Source organism: Pteropus medius, unplaced genomic scaffold (genome assembly GCF_902729225.1).
Source record: "Pteropus medius unplaced genomic scaffold, Ma_sr-lr_union100, whole genome shotgun sequence".
Taxonomy (NCBI): domain Eukaryota; kingdom Metazoa; phylum Chordata; class Mammalia; order Chiroptera; family Pteropodidae; genus Pteropus; species Pteropus medius.
In genome coordinates this window covers 26,949,184-26,966,890 of record NW_024354502.1, presented here as the reverse complement: position 1 = coordinate 26,966,890, position 17,707 = coordinate 26,949,184, and the positions used below count along the sequence as shown (strand labels likewise).

The 17,707-nt window shown below is 34.5% G+C and overlaps 1 protein-coding gene across 1 annotated transcript in view; it reads right to left on the bottom strand.

Annotated features, from left to right (window-relative positions):
* The window catches only part of KCNU1 (potassium calcium-activated channel subfamily U member 1), a 108,056-nt gene extending 90,691 nt beyond the window's left edge, over positions 1–17,365 (bottom strand). Inside the window, exons 1-5 of the mRNA XM_039853756.1 lie at positions 17,171–17,365; positions 14,377–14,496; positions 2,863–2,924; positions 1,671–1,761; positions 371–482 (exon numbers count right to left, since the gene is read on the bottom strand). Coding sequence (XP_039709690.1) covers positions 371–482; positions 1,671–1,761; positions 2,863–2,924; positions 14,377–14,496; positions 17,171–17,365 — 580 coding nt within the window. The remainder of the gene's footprint in view (positions 1–370; positions 483–1,670; positions 1,762–2,862; positions 2,925–14,376; positions 14,497–17,170) is intronic.
* Between the last annotated feature and the right edge of the window lie 342 nt (positions 17,366–17,707).

The window sequence follows — 17,707 nt, the reverse complement described above, 5'->3', positions numbered from 1 at the left end:
CATGTCTGGATATGATGATTTATAGCTTTTAAAGACCAAAGGAGGCTGTTTCTCGCTGCCAAGTCCACGTGGGATCCCAGCATAAAGGTACCATAAGGGGAGGGATGCTGGGGCCTTCCTCTTAAGCTGTGAATGAGCTAGTCCATTAACAATAAAGAAACATTGACATCGACTGTGCATCAGGTGCATTGCATTGCTAAGTACTGAGATTTTAAAAAAAGGGTTCTGAAAATATATTATAAAACCATACAATTACAGTGAGGAAATTTTTTTTAAATGGCATTTGGCATTTAAGGAAAATGAAGGATACTTATGAATGAATGTTGAGGCTTTTTTTAGAGATTGTTCCTTATTCCCACGATATACTTACCTAGCCAATTACTCTTCAAATAATAAGAAATAAAGGTTGGTGGGATGGTAAAGATGTCTACAATTGAATTCATCTCCATCCAGAACTTGATCTTGTCATCAGCTGCCAAAAACTATGAAATGGAAAGAAAAGCCCCCAAATTCTGTTACCCTCAAGAATTCTAAAGTGAACACAAGAGTGGCTTTATTTGGCTACAGTTCATTCATCAACTGAAACTTTGATCTCATTCTATTATATACATACATATATACACATATATATATTTATATCACTATCTAGGTATATATTTATATAGATATATAGATATGTATATATTTATGTAGATATAAAGTTTGTACCTTTAGTAGGTATTCAATAAATGAACATGAAGCCATTTTACTTGCCAGAGCTCAACTCTCATGCTTCAGAGTAAACATTTTGACCTTTGGGCTGCTTCTAGAGCTTTCTAACATTAGAGAGAAGAAAGAGAAAGAGAGAAAGAGAGAGAAAGAGAGAGAGAGAGAGAGAGAGAGAGAGAGAAAACTCCCTATTTGTGAGCAACGAGGATACATGATTTAGGATGGTCTTCAATGGAAAAGGTACGGCTGCCTAAAAGTTTGGCGGGCCAACGCCTGTGTTTATAAACTTCCCTATTTAAATTAAGAAAGAAGCATTTCTAGAAGGGAGAGTCTGCTGTAAAAAGCTTTTGATCATCAGTGTGTCAGAGTAAGTTTTGAAGGATGGTCAAGGAAATATACATTAAATATATATATAACATATTTTTATATGTATATATAAAGTCTCCTACAAACATGGGATGGATAAATACACTGAAATCTAGATCTAGGATGGGTCCTCAATAAAGGCCTGTGGAATGAAAAAACTATTTAATATATGAGTGAAACATAAATGAAACAAATATATAAAAGTATTTTATATAGTTATATGGCACATATGCCATCAGTGGAGCTAATGACATTTTCAGAGGATTGTTGTTCAGGTTCTGCTAGCTTGTGACTGATTATTAGTACAACTTTCTCAGTGGGAGGTGAGAAGCCAATAAGGAGGACAGTATGACAGGATGATGATATTTACAAAAGGAATCATTTTCATTTGTGTTGGCATTTTTGGCCTGGTTTATAGTTTCAGGTGCAGGAGAGAGTTATTACATCTTATTATACATTTAACAATTTAGGGAACAGACACTCTAACTTTAGAGCCTGAAAACATAGGCCAATTGCATAACCAAGGCACACACAAATCTCTTTATTTTGCACCAGTTGTTTTTATCCATTTACTCCCACTTTCAGTAGGTACTTACTCTTAATCCAAAATAGAAACTAAAGAAAACATTGAAAGTCAAATCAATAGGGATGGTTTTGTCTTGATACGAAGAACAGCTTCCAACTGGGCTAGAAAAGAAACAAGGAGAGTTTATAAAGATGTACATTTTAAAAGCTGTGTCTATATAGGACCACATAAAGAAAAAGGTAGGCAATTTTTTATTTATTCATCATAAATGGTCAATCCAGATACTTAAGTTTATATCTCGAGGAAATTCTTTCCTCTTGGGAGTAGAGGTATGTATGAGTTAAACCACCTGACTGTGCACGGAGCTGAAAATAACAGGAAAATACCTGCTCTTCCTTTCACAGAGTTTATTGCTTCTATTTCTGTTTTACCAACGTGGATTCAGAAGCTAAGAGATTATGTAGTTCTTCTTGATTTCCATACCATTTACCCAGGCAGGACATTTTGGCTTCTATACCCTTTTGATATAGAGCTACTCTAGGTCAAGTGGACTGACCCCAAGCCAAATTCAAAGAAAATTTCCTAGAAGATCAGTAAGGCATTCACAAAGCAAAGACTACACTTTCCCTAGGATCTCTAAAGCTACCTGTCTTTTGTGGCCCTGCAATTCCAATTTTATCTCAGATGAAAATCCAAAGTAATTCTCAGAGAATCAGCATGGAGTTCAGATTAGACTGGGCTGTGCCCAAGAAACTGTCTTCACTTTGGCATAGAAGAAGGGAATACCTTCAGAGAAGAGCAGATAATAATTTGCTCCTTTATCTCAGGTAAGGTCTAGCATGTTCCTTTCCCAAGACCACCCTAAGTTGTTTGAAACCTATGAGAAACCCTGAAATGTCTACAGAACTTCTGCTTCAACACCTAAAGAATTCAAAGGCAAACAAAGCCCTCATAAGTGGTCCAAGGGAGGAGATGGCAGCTGGAAGCTTGTAGTCCCAGAGGCCCGAGAGTAGATCTGTGCATAGCACCCTAGTCTCTAGCAATGTAGCATGGCAGGATGCAGAGGCAATTCACGTATTTTTTGTGGAGTTGCTTTTAGTGCTTCCTGGGTGAGAACTAAACACTTTTCCTTTTATTATGAGCTTGTGTATGTGAATATATTTGAAAGTGTATTAACCATTTTTCCTGACAGAAAATTCAAAATTAGCTGGCAACCTAATGATACAATATCTCAGACAAAGGTGAGTAGGGGTTTTACTCACTCAGTAGAGTTGATGAAATAGATTATAAGAGACCCGATGCTTAGTACAAAGACAAGGATCATCTGAGGAAAAGAAAACAGAGACAAAGGTAAAAATTCATTTTATTGACATGAATATAGATGAATAAACAAATCTGCTTTTGTTTTCATTTCGCCTATATATATGTAGTCATTTTTTCACACATTTCATTTATGTTAGCATTCATTCATTTATTCATTCATTCTTGGAACTTTACTGGGTATTCAATAAATGAACATGTATCCACCCATTTTATTTACCTAATTTTAACTCTCACACACTACATAATAAAGAGTTTGTTCTTCCTGCTGCTCCTAAAGCTTTCTGATCTCAAGAAGTCCTACCATTTATTCACTCATTCACACATCAAACATTTATTAAGTGCTTTTATATGTGTTATGTATTTTGTTACGTGCTAGAAAATGATGGCTATTGCATATAGACTTTGGAGTTGAATTGTCCATCATATTGTGGAAGAAAGGGTCTAAAAGATGGTGAGAATTTTGAGAGGATGAAAAATACTACAAGTGAAAAAAAGAAAATGAGTGCTTTTAACCTACCAACGTATCTGGTCTATAAAATAAGCGGAGCTTGTAGAATATAATTAGAAATTTACCCATTCAAAACCCTAGATGCATTTAGATGAAATCTTCCACAGCCCCCATGACTTTTCAGGTCAACTTTAGGTAAGCGAACATTCTTCCAGCTATTTCTAGTTTCCAAACCATTTGTTTCTTTAATGTGTTCAGTCCAGTTTAGTAGTAACAATAAAACTGAATTTTATTAATAATTAAAGCTTTACTCCCTCCTAGCTCAGGTGTCCCTTAGAAAGGTTATGTATTTTGGGCAAGTGGTCAGTTTCTTCTTTATTAACCTTCTTTTGAATTTTTAATCTTAGTTTCCCACTGACTAGGCCTCTCCAGAATTGTTCATGAGTTGTTTCATTGTTTTTTGGAGATCCCAATTCAATTCATATTCAAATTCAACAAATATTTTTTTAGTACCTATCATAATCCAAGTATTATTCTGGTGATTGGGACATTTTAGTGAATAACATATACAAAAATTCCACCTTTATGGAGCTTAGAGTCTAGTCAATCGATAAAGACAATCAATATATAACTTATATGATATGTTAGAAGATACATGCTAGAAAAATAGAGCAAAGTAAAGGCGATCAGAAACACAAGGAGGAGGGCAGAAGGGTTGCAGTCTTGGTCATATTTAATTGCTAAGTGTCCGATCTGTGGTTTCCTGGAATTGGGTGAAAGCGTATTCCCTCACCAATTGCTCACAAATCTTTCCTCAGTACACCTCACACTCTTGTATTCTGCTATATTCCTTATCCTCCAAATGCCTTCTTAAGCAGGTAAGAGAAGACTCTAGCATTTCACCCACATCAGGTCCATGGGCCAGCTCAAACATTCTTTGCCCCAACAAACACTGGAAAGACGGAATATCTCCAGTGTGACAACTTCTCTGTCACAGAGCTGCTAGCTGGATAGTCCCTTATCACAAATGAACCAGATGTCAGGCCTCTGTGTCCCCAAAGTTCGAAGAGATGTAAATTGAAATTTCTAAGTGCTCTCTCTTAAACTTCAGTCCTTAGACTTGACATGAAAAAAAAGCCCTCCCACGTCTCTGCCATAACAGAGTTTGCTCTAAAAATCCTTTTATTTCCAGTGTATCCTAATTTATGTGTGATAGGGTAACATATTGAGACCTCCAACTGGTTTTCTTCCAATTTCTTTTTAAGTGGCAGCGTTGCAGCTCACTTACAACATGGTAGTTGTTACTGAGATCTATTTTCTCAGGGTCTCAGCTCTTACTATGTTACATTTTAACATCTAAAGTATTGATGAGATATTACTAAGTTTGTGGGTCTCAAAGAGATTCAGTTAGAAATGTAATCCGCAGCTCAGGAAAAATGTTAGGAGAGAATGTGTGTGTGTGTGTGTGTGTGTGTGTGTGTGTGTGTGTGTGTATCAGCATATTGATAATTATTAATAAATAGTTTGTATGAAATCTTTTTCCTTCCCTTGACATATGATCTTATTTTTATCCCTTACTAAATCTTTATAAGTGATTCTTCAAGTATAAATTCTTCATACATTGACAAGTTTACACCCTCTAAACCATAGAAATTAACAAAAAAACAAAAGTTTTGATTTATTGAAACTAAGAAAATTACCAATCTTATGCCACAAACCTAAAGAATAAAATCCAGAAATAACATATAATAAAAAGCAAAATGTATTCCAAACCAAAAAAAGTCACTGGGAGCTAAAAGCTTGTGAACACTGTTTAGTGGGTCAAGTAAAAATGGAAGATAAATCTGAGAGGACCTGTAAATTTCTCTTGGGTTGGCGGGGCAAAATCCAGAAGTGCTGGCTGTTTGGCAGCGGTAGAAAGCTCTCCCCCTGAGGTGCTGATTGAAGATGGAGCGACAAAGCCAGAGGGACCTTCGAGGAGATGCTCTGAGGCCAAGCTATTGTCTAGAAGGAACCTCTTAAGCAGCAGCAATGCTTCTTTCTCAGAAACACCTTGCAAACCAGTCAGAGAAAAATAAACTAAAAAATTTGGAACCTCATCCTGAGAGAGTTTAGTCTGCAGAGTTGTTTGTTGGTCACAGCATTATCCCTCAGGTTTGTCTTTGTGGGAGAACACACAAATTGATGCTTTGATTTCCACAGTGGGGATTAAAGCCTCCTATTTAGTTGGTAGGGAGTTATGGGTGTCTTCAGAATACAAACAGAAGCCAACACAGTTAACAAGAGATATTATGAAAACTCTAAATCTTCATTTATGAATATGAGCAGATAATGGAAAATTGACAGTTATATGGGAAGTGTGAGAAAATAAGAAGATCAGAGAAAATAGATAAAAAGACCTCCAATGAAAGAGCTAGCATAGACTATGTAATTAAACTTTAAAAAATTACAATTAGTGTTCTAAGTGAGATTCTAAAAATCTATTAAATAGTATTGGAGGATTAGAAACGCAAAAATGGGAATATGGACGGTATCAAAGAGGTGTACCTGCAAGAAGCTACACCCCAGTACTGGGTGAGAAATCAACAAAAAGAGGTCAGGATTACCAACACTTTGCATTTTATAAGAGGTGCCCTGTGGAGCTGAGTATCAGACCTGGGAGAGGGGCCCCTGGCTTGGCTGGTTATGGTTCCTCTGAGGAGATGCTGTGAGCCTGGTTCTGGCAGTTTTGAGAAGAAACTAGAAACAAGATCCAAGTACTGCTACAGAAATGAAAAGATGTTGGTTAGCTGAGGCTGAAAAACAGAGATACAAAACATGGAAGGAGCAGTTCCCTTCCCCTCCTTTAGGCTTCCTGTCTCCTATTATACCCACTGTTGGCAGAACTTAATAAGGGAGCTGACAAAAAAGATACGTAATTGCTGAGCACTGGCCTCACATCACACAGGGTGAATTTGGAGCTGAGAAACAAGAGCTTAGTATCTAGCCGGTAGCCTTAAGTGTTAGAAGACATTGAAACAGCATTCGCTAAGACTTTAGAAAAAAAAAAAAAATTGCAAGCGAAGAATCCTACACCCAACCAAATTGCTGTTCACATCTGAGAGCAAAATAAAAAATCATTTTTTGGATATTCGAGGATTCAGAAAGTATACTATTCATACTTTCCCTAATAAATGAATATGAGAAGTACTCAAAAAAAAAAAAGGAAGGAAAAACTCAGAAAGTTAAAATACTTAAGAAAAAGTGGTGTCTAATAAAAGGTAAAAATAGTGCAATCTTTAACCCTAAAGCAATTATTAAGTAAAAAAATCTTACCAAATGTATAATGCTAAAAACAAACAAACAAACAAACAAACAAACCCATAACAATAATTTAGAACTGAATGTTCAGATAAGTTCAATAATCAGGAAGGAAGGAGAGATGGTGTAGAGGAAAAACATGCCAAAGATTTCATGTAAGAGGAGGACACATGTATAAAACATGCAGAGATACATGGAGGAATACAGAATGGAAAGTTTGTTTTGAATTAGATTTATCTAACACATCTACAGTATTCTATTAAAATGGAATTATCCAAGTCAAAGATGTAAAAAAATAAATAAAGTTAATAAAAAATAACAAATCAGAAACAGAAATCTCAGCCAATGATCAGTGCTTCTTATACTCTGAATGGTTTACGTGTATTATCATGTAATACATAACTCTCCCTACAATACTTTAAGGAGGTTATTCACATTATATGAATAAAATCCAATTTAGAAAAATTAACTTGCCTAAGATTACACAGTAGAAAGCGGAGGAGCCAATGTTTGAGTCCATGTTTCAAAATTTACTATCACCATGTAATTCTGCCTTTCCAGTAAGATAAGGAACTCAGACTGTGACAGCTCTTCATCATGTGTCAATACCCATTCTTCCTTTTTTAAGTCACAGACCACCCATTTGTTTTTCAAAGTGACTGATATTACATATTCTATTATGCAGCAAATTTAAACTCTAAATATTACAAAGACCAATAAAATAGATGACTGTAAGGAGAATAATTAAATGTCCCTGGTAAATTAACAAATAAATGTACAGTTGATAAAAGAACAATATCCAACTACATAATATTTATAAGAGACATAATTGACAGAAAGATTGAAAGAGAGCTGGGCAAAGACATCTCAATGAAGTATGAATAAAATGAAAATGTTACATATTAATATTGTATTCTAAAATATTCCAGCCCCACCAGAAAACTAAAATAAACTCCACCGAATGTGACAAAAACGGATATTTCATATTGATTAAAGACACAGTCAAGAAAACATAATAGATAACTTTACACATTAATTGATGTTATATAAGATATATAACATATATATACTTAAGATATATAATTCAAAATATGTCAAAAATGTAATATTTGATAAAACTATAAAATCATAAATGAAAAATTTTTGCATGCCCTTTCAATCAGTGAGCAAATAATTGCAGATATGGAAAATATATATCACAAAATTAATAGTGCTTATATAACAAACAGATAATACAGCACATATTCTTTCAAAAGTCCATTAAATAGTAATAAAAATTGATCATGTACTAGGTAACAAAAAATTTCCCCATAAATTCCATAAACTAGAAATCATAAAGGCAGTGGTATTCTTGGTCCATAAATTTTACTAAAGTAGAAAAAACAGCCACTCTAACTAAAAGATAAAAGCATACAACATTCCTCTCAATAGATCATGTCTTAAACAAGAAATTAAAATAAAATTTAAAAAATCTTAAAGGCAAATTAGGCATTAATAAAAATAAGAACATAACATTACTTGCCAAATGAGATACGGCCAAAGTAGTAGTCTGAGGGGAAAATTTTTGTAAATTAAATCAACTGAAGAAGCCGGAAGCATTAGACCAGCCGTCATAGTTGTCCACGATGAAGGCTGTGCAAGCGTGGTGGGGCCTGGCACTGGGCGTGCAAGGTGCTGAGCCAGACCAGGTGGAGCTGCCAGAGAACTGAGTAAAGGAACCTTAGGTTGACAAGGGTATGACCACAAGCCCTTGGCAGGACTGACTGAAGAGGAAGTATAAGTGAGACTTCAGGAAGAGTCAGTTCATTGAAATTGCCCCAGCGATGAAAATAGGTAAAATCTGTGTTTGGAGACCCAGTGATCAGTAATTGACCAACTGGATGATTTGGAAGGAAACAAAGTTCTGGCCAGAACCCTTATGGCACAGATTCAGGAAGCTGTGAAAAAAGAAGCAATTTGAGAAGAACCGTGCTGCTTCTGCAGAGTTACAGGCAACTGTCTAACATAACTCCTATACTACTTTCCACCAAGCACTGAAGAACCGTGAGCCTGGGATGGGCTGGCACCCATCCTCAAGGGTGGCCTTTTCTGCTGGATTCTTGTGTTGTTCGCTGACCAGTGTAGTGCTTCTTGGCCTTTAAGGGGATGATTACAAAGTGCAGGGAGAAGTAACTGCAGATGGTGGTGCCCGAGAAGCTGTCACATGAGCTGCTGGAGGCTTTCCACAACCGGCGAGGGTGATCAAGAAGTAGTACCTGCACAAGATGGCAGAGGCCAACCACTCACTGCCCAGCCCTGGCTCACTACCTCTGGTGATAGAAGAACAGTTGTGGCTCCAGAAGGAGCCCAGGGCCCTCTGCCACAAGAAACAATGTAAGCCATTGACACATTGAAAAAATAACCTGTGGGTTAAGACGTTACTTTTTAAAGGCAAGCTTCGCAAGGTGGAGCAATATGTATATTGTTTGTTAATCTTTCTTTCTTTAGGGGCTAGAACTTCCCCCTGCCCCATATGTCCATTTGGGAATTTCTCCCAATACACTCAGGGCCCATCTAGTCAATTTTTCTCCAAGCTTAGAGTGGACCTTTGGATGGCAAAAAAAGAAACGGATTTAGTATAAAGTAAAAGCTTATTAAAAAAAATCTCACTCTTAACAGGTAGGCAACATGTGACATAGTATTACCATTCATTAGAACTGACTTGAGAGGGAAAAATAAAATTAAACAAAATAAATAGGAAAAGAAAGCACACTGAAATTAAAGATAAGAAAAATATCAATTATCCATAAATATATATATATATATCATGAGACTACTGATAAAAATATATGTGTATCATGAGACAACTGAAGTATATATATCTCCAGTAAGGCTAAGTGAGACCCAAAGAGGGAAGTCATAGCCCATCATGAGAGGAAATGGTGTAATTTAGGAGTAGAGAGAGAAAAACAGTATTCTTTCTAACCAAAGGTGGAGTTTAATCAATGGAGCAGTCAAGGACACCTTCAAAGTTGAATTCTCTCTATGGCTCTTTCTTTGGAAAATGTCCTGTGCCTTTGAAATACAAAGGTGGCTCTATTATTTATTGTCTGCACACATCAACTTTTAAGAGTGCAAGAGACTCTATTAACGATTATACCAGCATGATTTGCAAAAACCTGCACTTAGGATCATCTTGATATGTCATGTTGATTCAGTAATTACTGCTTAACACCTCTAAGAAATAGTAATTGAGTGGAAAAATGGGGAAAACAGGTTTGAAATCTCAAGATAGGTGCAAAAAACTAAAATAATCTAAATTTTATGACACCTGTCTCTATATTTTTTAAAATTTCCTCTGGATTGAATTATTATTACAGTTGTTAAGACACATTTGATTAAAGCAATGTAACTATATTATAAATTCTGATAATTAGCAAACAAAAAGTAAAACCATATTGGAAATTCATTCAAATGTGATAGATTTTTAAAATTAATCTGTGTATTTATGGATAGGAATCATTGCTAAAGTTCAGCATCTTATGTATTAACTCATTTATTCATTGAAATAAACTACCTATAGAGTATTTTTCTTCCCCATTTTATAATTTTTACATTTTATCTCTATGCATCAGACTCTTCACTTCTCAAAGGAGATGATAGTACCTCTCTTTTGTAAAATGGATTGCAAAAATATGATAGGTGAACTAACATAATGAATCCTCAGATCTCTTTTAATAAGATCTATGAAAGTTGGAGAACTGGCGGTAACTGCTGGCCCTTCAGAAACCCGTTGGAACCCCTTTCCCCTTCTTCCCAGTGGGTATATTCCAATTTGAAGACATGAGATCAGTGGACTAACCTGAAATTCAGATCTAATGTTACCTCCACTGGCTCCATTAGTTATTCACTTTACTATTCTAAACAAATGCCAGAAGGAATAAAACATTTTATTATTTCAAAACTTAAATTCTATAGATACAACTTATAGAAGAGAAGAAACGTCTTAGGTTGCCTAAACACCTAGAGAAAATGTATCTAATAATGTTGCTGAGAATCTGCAGGTTTGAAGGAAGAAACTGGTAGTAGTGGATGGAGATAGGGGTAAGAAAGAAACTAATTTTTACTATGTCTTCTTTGATACTTTTTGAATATTTTACCATGTGTATAAAGAGACAGACAATGTAATCATCTAGAAATAATCAATGTAAATATTGTTAAGTATTTCCTACCAATCTTGTCTTTATTTATATGATAAAGATTTCTAAAGCATAGTCTGATACTATATAACAAAATGAATTCCTGATGCTCGATGGTATATTAAAGATAAAATATGAAATAATGAAAAAATAGATGCAGATACAGCATCTCAAGGTGGTAGAAAAGGTTTTTAATATAAACAATGAATATAAAGTATGAAGAGACTGATAATTTCTAGTATGTTTTATGTTTTCTAATTTTTTCTACAAGTAGCATTGTATTACAAAAGTTAGCAAAACCCAAGAAAATAATCGTCTATTTTCCCAGTATCATATTTGAAATATTCTTTTTTCATTTCCAAATGAATCGTGATCCTTCCTTTGCTCATTTAGTTGTTCTGTATACTAATATTGACAACTGTTGCTCTAGCTAAGGGCTTATTTACTTATCTACAGGAAGGATTACACATTCACAGAAAAGACTGCACATCAGAGTAACAGAGAAACAGTTGATTACACAATTAACAGCATCCCTCCGCCCTTCTCCTTCCCCCAAAAGGAACAGAGGGTTTTGGGACTAGGACTACATTTGGAATTAAATTAAGAAGAAAAGCCCCCATAGATGGTTATAAAAACGTACCTTGTGATAACTAAAACAACAAACCCATTAAGTTGAATGATAATTTGCCGTGTCCTAATCTCTAGAAGGTATCCTGTTTTGAAGATAATATTTCTTCCCTCTGATTTTTGAAATTCTCTTCCTCCTTATTTTGTCTTTTTCTTTTCTTTCTTCTTTTCCTTTTCCTTCTCCCTACCCCCACCCCACCATCCTATCCTCCTGTTCCTCCACCTTCTTTTTATTCTTCTTCCACTGCGTAGTTAGCCATGAATCTTTCCCCAAAGCATTAAATACAATAGTTTGTGGATATTTCTGATTAGCTATCTTTGAGGGGTTTGATATACATACCATGCCTTCATTGAAAATGAAAAGTAAGGAGTTTTTTGTTCATTTATTTATTTATTCATTCATTCATTCATTCATTCATTCATTCATTTATATTGTATTTTCTATGTCCTGAGACTGTTTAATTAGTATTAGAGAAATTCACTTGTTGAAGATTTGATTGACTAGACCTTGAAATCATCTAGATCTCCCATAGGAAGAGGAGGAGAAAGGGTGGTGGTAGTTATGACAACTAGGTCTTTGACTACATCTTTAATTCTTCTAGATATTTGGTCAGTTTATTTTGTCTTTTGTGGTCAGTTTTGGTAATTTATATTATCCTAAGGAATTATCCAATTTTCAAATTTAATTGCAAACACATTTTTCAAATTCCTTTTTATCTTATTCTCTCATTGTAATGTCTTATTTCAGAAGTATTTCTGTTTTTTCCCTCTTTTCCTTGCTTAGATTAGCTATGTATTTCTCTATTTTATTGTTTATTTCAAATAATCAGCTGTTTTTTAATTCATTAATTTCTGAATCTCTTTTTGTATTTATTCTGCTTAGATTTAATGTATTTTATTTCTCTAACTTTTTGAGGTTGATATTTAATTCATTTATTTTAATTATTTTTATTATTGAAATGTTTTTATTGTTATGCATTTAACACAGAACCACTCTCATCTTTAGTTGCAGGTGACATGTAGTGTTTTCATTATCTTTACCATTTAAATCAAGAGTCATTAAAGATATTTAAAAATTTTTAGCTTCATGGTCTTTGTTTTTGGTTCTTTTTTCCTGGGTTTAGTTATTATTATTTTTTAACTGTTTATTGCTCTCTGTTCAGTTAAGATCATCTGTCTTTACTTTGTATGTTTTATAACTGGAATTTTTTTTGTGTGTAGCCTAATATATGCTGAATTTTTACAAATAGTCTATAGACTCTTGAAAGTTTAATTTGTTTTCAGCATATGGAGTTTGATCATTTTGATCAGCTCTCTCATTAATTAAGCTACTGCGGTCTTATGATTATGATTATTTTTTATTTAGTATGTCTTGATATAAGTAAACTAAAGGTCCTGCTATCTACATGTTTTTAATGTCTTTTTAAAATTTTTTTGTATTTTTTATTTATTAATTATCTTGAAGTTATATTTTTGATATACTGGTTGGTATTCATGATGTCATATCTTGGTTGAGGTTGGTTACATTTATCATTACAATGGTTATGTGTTGAATTGTGTCCCCACAAAAAGTTAAGTTGAAGTCCTGAACCCCAGTACCTCAGAAAGTGACCTTGTTTGGAAATAGGATCTTTGCAGATGTATTCAAGTTAATTAAGGAAAGGTTATGAGGATGGACTCTGATCCAATATGACTGGTGTGCTTATAAAAAAGGGAAATTTAGTAGATGTTATAAGTTCTTTTCTGCCTCACCCCTTTAATACATTGTTTCCGATATTATCATATAGTCCAACATGATTTGAACATTTGAAGAAATGCTAACCAAGAAATCCCTAACATAATCGGAAAGAATCACAAAATCCTTTTCTAATGGGTCATGCAGACAGGGATTTCAGAAAAAGACCAAAACTTTAGAAAGAAAAGAAAGTCACATTTCCAGATGATTCAACATTCTCTGCAGATTTTATCAAAGAAATTTTACTTATATACTTCCAAATAAGTTTGAAAAATTAATTATATCTGAATTAAAAACATTAACTAGAAAAAACAATATTTTTACTAATTACAAAAAAAGCAAAGGATAAACTTTAGCTCACATTTGTCTACTTTCATCATACTACCATCTGATGGCAGTATACCCTCAAATTACAGATTTCAATTTTTTAATGTTTCAGATCAAACTCTACTACTGAAATGATAATCAGTGCAATATTCATTTATAGGGCATCTGCTTTTTCCAGGCAATGGGATATAAAATGGGAGCTCATAGTAAACTGGGGGGAGAGGTATATGCACAGATAATTTTATAACAGTGTTCAATGTATATTATAGAAGCTTAGAGATGGATTCTTAGCCTAACATGGAGATAAGGTAAGATTTCCCCAAGATGATGATGTTCGGATTGAGTTGTAATATGTCCAGGTTATCCAGATTAAAATAGGAAGTAACGTGATAAATATTAAAGAAGGGCAAAAAAGACTAGTTTGTATTATTAAGAAAAGAGGCTATTGGATTTAAAGAAGGGGAAATATCTGTACATTTCAGGCCAGATGATCCACTAAATATCAACATTTCTTGAACCTCTGCTATATGCCAGATACCCACACAAAGAGAATAAAATGGATACAACCTTCGCCCTAATAAAGCTTTTCTCCTGGAGAAGAGACTGACAATAAATATAAAACATAATGCCAAGTAATTATATTCACTCCGAAGAAAAAGCAGGCAAAATAAGGGATAGAGAGGGTAGACACGAGATGGTGATTGGGAGATAGTGATATTTTAGATAAGGCCACCAGGGAGCATTCGATGCTTACCTGGGCGATAAAATCACATATACTGACTATAATTACTCTCATAGCTAAATTTTATTAACAAGGTAACAATGAGAATGTACTTACCAACACCTGCCCCACAACGGTCTGTGCTGAAAGCAACATTTCTATACGGTCACGAAATACTCCATGGAGGTAGAGATTTCTTGACTGATTCAAATTGATTTTCTTGGACAAGATTAGTTCCTGTAAGCAAGAGAAAGGAATTGAGTGTGAGCCAGATCTCCGAGAAAGTAATTTGTTTTATGTATGTTGATAGATCCTTCTGATGCGGTATCAGCCCTAAATCACCCCACCTTGTCCATTCCAACCCAGGGAACTCCAAGTCGCTTATTCCATATTTCATGGAATGAATTTTACTGGATTTGCATTTTTCTGGTCTGCTGCAGAGCTTTTTAACTTTGAATTCTACTGTTTTCATGATGCCTTTATTAGATACTCTTATCCCAAACCCTTCAAACAGGCATTAATGATCAGGATTGGGAGCAGCATGCTTCTTTCTGCTCCAGAAACGAGTTTCTTATGCTTTTCTGTCCAGATACATGGGCAAAGAAAAAAGATTACAAATTGATTTTTAGGCGATTACTTAACTATCTGCTTTTTTGAGAGAAAAAGGAGGAGGAAAGTTTTAGCAATTTTATGTTGCTTTTACTTTCTTTTCTGGAATCATATCCTGCTGAAATTATACTCCTTCCTCACATTTATAAAATGCCTTTACTTATTATATTTGAAATTTCTAATAACCCTATGATGTAGACAAAGTATGATTAAGACCATTTTATATGGATAAGAAAACCGAGGTAGAGAAATTAAATGACATGCTCATAAGCAGGCAATCAGGAAAGACTAAAGTCTAAACTAGCCTCCATATCTCTTGAAGACCTTGAACTACCACTGAGAAAGACACAAGCAAATTAGGACAGGCCACACTGTGCTGACTGGATCTTCTGACAAGCTCAGTTCAGGGCTATGAAATGACCTAATTTCTCTATTCGTATTTTTTGAGTGGTAGGAAGAGAAGTCTCATAAGTGACTATTTGATAAGAGTTCTTATATTGATCAATGATTTGCCCTCTAATATCTATGACTCATCATGTATATTCTTGAGATTCTTGAGAATTGATTTTTAAAAAGATATTCAATATGACATTAATATAGAACACTCATTTGTATTTCATTGTAAAATTGGAGGGGTCTTTTGCAGAAAAACAAATTGGCCCCAAGATATAATAAAACCATACTTACAAATGTAGTAAATTTTTTAAAAATGAGCATTTAAGGAGAAAATTACACTCCCTTCAAATAAATTAAAAAAAAAAAACTTAAAAAAATTTATATGTGACATGTTTGTATTAGGCCAATTTTCCCAAAGGCTTAGAGAAAAATACAGCACTCTCAATTTACATTAATATAACACATTATTGAGAAGTTGCTCAATTTTTATCAAAGTCCTCAATATTCAAGGGCAGAATGTTGGTTGCTTGGACCCTATTTCTTAACATTTTGTAACATTTGCTTCTTATTTGAAAATAAAAGGCACCTCTGGACTGAAGGGTAGACATGAATTAGATCCAAACTAAAAGTGAAAATCACAGCAAATATTTATGGACAAATATGTTTTCATATTTTTGTAACTACAAACAAATGAATATAATGGGGAAGAAGATTTCCTAGAGCAGAAGTATAAGAATATTAAATAATTCTTCCAACTCAGTTGTTCATTGAAAAAAAGAAAGAAGGCAGATTCACTGTCCCTATTGTGTACTATTGTTAAGAAGTCAGTACCCTAGAATTCTTACCCCAATTTTTATGTCACTGATTAATTCTTTAATCTAGAAATAATTAGTAATAATAGAGTGAACTCATTCAGCATCAAAAATCTATAAATTTTAATACTGGATACCTCTCAAATGCAGAAACCTGAATTTCATATAATGAGATTGCTAATGACCTTAAAAGGTTACCAAGTTATTATAAATTCTGTTATTTTATATCAGAATTGTTGTTTTAAGCAACTTTTCATTATTCATTATAATAGATGAAATGTGTTCTGTTATGTAAATTACTATAGTCTATCAGAGGAAAAAAAGTTTGGGAAACAAAAATTGGAAACTACACGGGGAATAATAAAGCTCTTTGCCTTGGAGGAAGAGTTATAGAGGAGCCATTACGTAACATTTGAGAGTTTTATTTCAAGATCTTAAGCAAAGTCTTATCTGGGTAATATATCATTTTTCTTGTCATCATCATTTGCCAGGTGTTATTTAATAGCACCCACTTTTGAAGAGCTTTTTGTGGCATTAAAAGTATCTCTGTATTTGAGGCTGAATGGCATGTGTATGTATGCATGAGTATCCATGTGTTGGGATGTGCAACAGTGTTGTGTTAACATGATATACAAAAGGCAGTGTACACATGTGAATGCGTAATCATGAATGTTTGATTTACAAAAGTGAGGTTAACTTTGGTGTTCATTTCTGCCCCTAATAGGACCTAACACAATTGTCATTTTAAAATTCAAAATAGAGGCATAGACATAATGTTTGTGGGTGTTTTTTTTTTTTTTTTGGAAAAACAACCTCTGTTTCCAGAGCTAACATTCATCAGCAGCCATACAAGAGAGTTCTTCTCTAAGTGGTGAGAGAGGAGGCCTGGCCCTGTACCTGAGGCCCTTGGAATAGCGGCCTGGGGTCCTGATTCTCACCCTAAAGTAGGATCAGGCCCTTTCCAAGGCACCAGATCAGGATGGCTGTGCCTGCCAGCCTATGAAGACTGAGTGACGCCTTGTTTTCTAAACACAAACACATGTCAAACCTGTCTTTGATCTTCATACAGTGGGATCCCAAATAAGGAAACTAACCAAAAGAATTCCTGTTCCCTTGATGTTTTGCCATTTTTTTATGATCTTCCAGATTATTCTGAAAATGAATAAGATGAGGAGTCCACTGAAGAAGGTCAAGAAGGAGGAAAGAATAAACGCAGCTTGGATCTCAGTTGTGCAGGATGTTTTCCCCAGGTCTTCACCACTATCATTTTGCAGCTTGGTTAGAAACATCAGGAAACTGAATTGTCAGAATTCTATGATGTCATGATCACATGGCAATGATTCTAGGAATTAGAGTTCAGTAGATTATGAGACCTAATGCCAGGTGTAATAACAATGTGTGATTCTAAGAACAGGGGTTAGCTAACCACTTAGATGCTGACTCATAGGATGCAAATGAATAAACGGAGGGAGAAGGCTGGGGTCACAACATGGTTCTTCAGAAGATGTGAATTCTAGATCTGATTCTGTTACTCACTTTCTCTGTGACCTGGAGGAAGTTACATCCTTTGTGGCTATGGGCAACAGGCTATCTATTTGGTTGTGCAGTCAAACAATTTCAGAACAACTCTT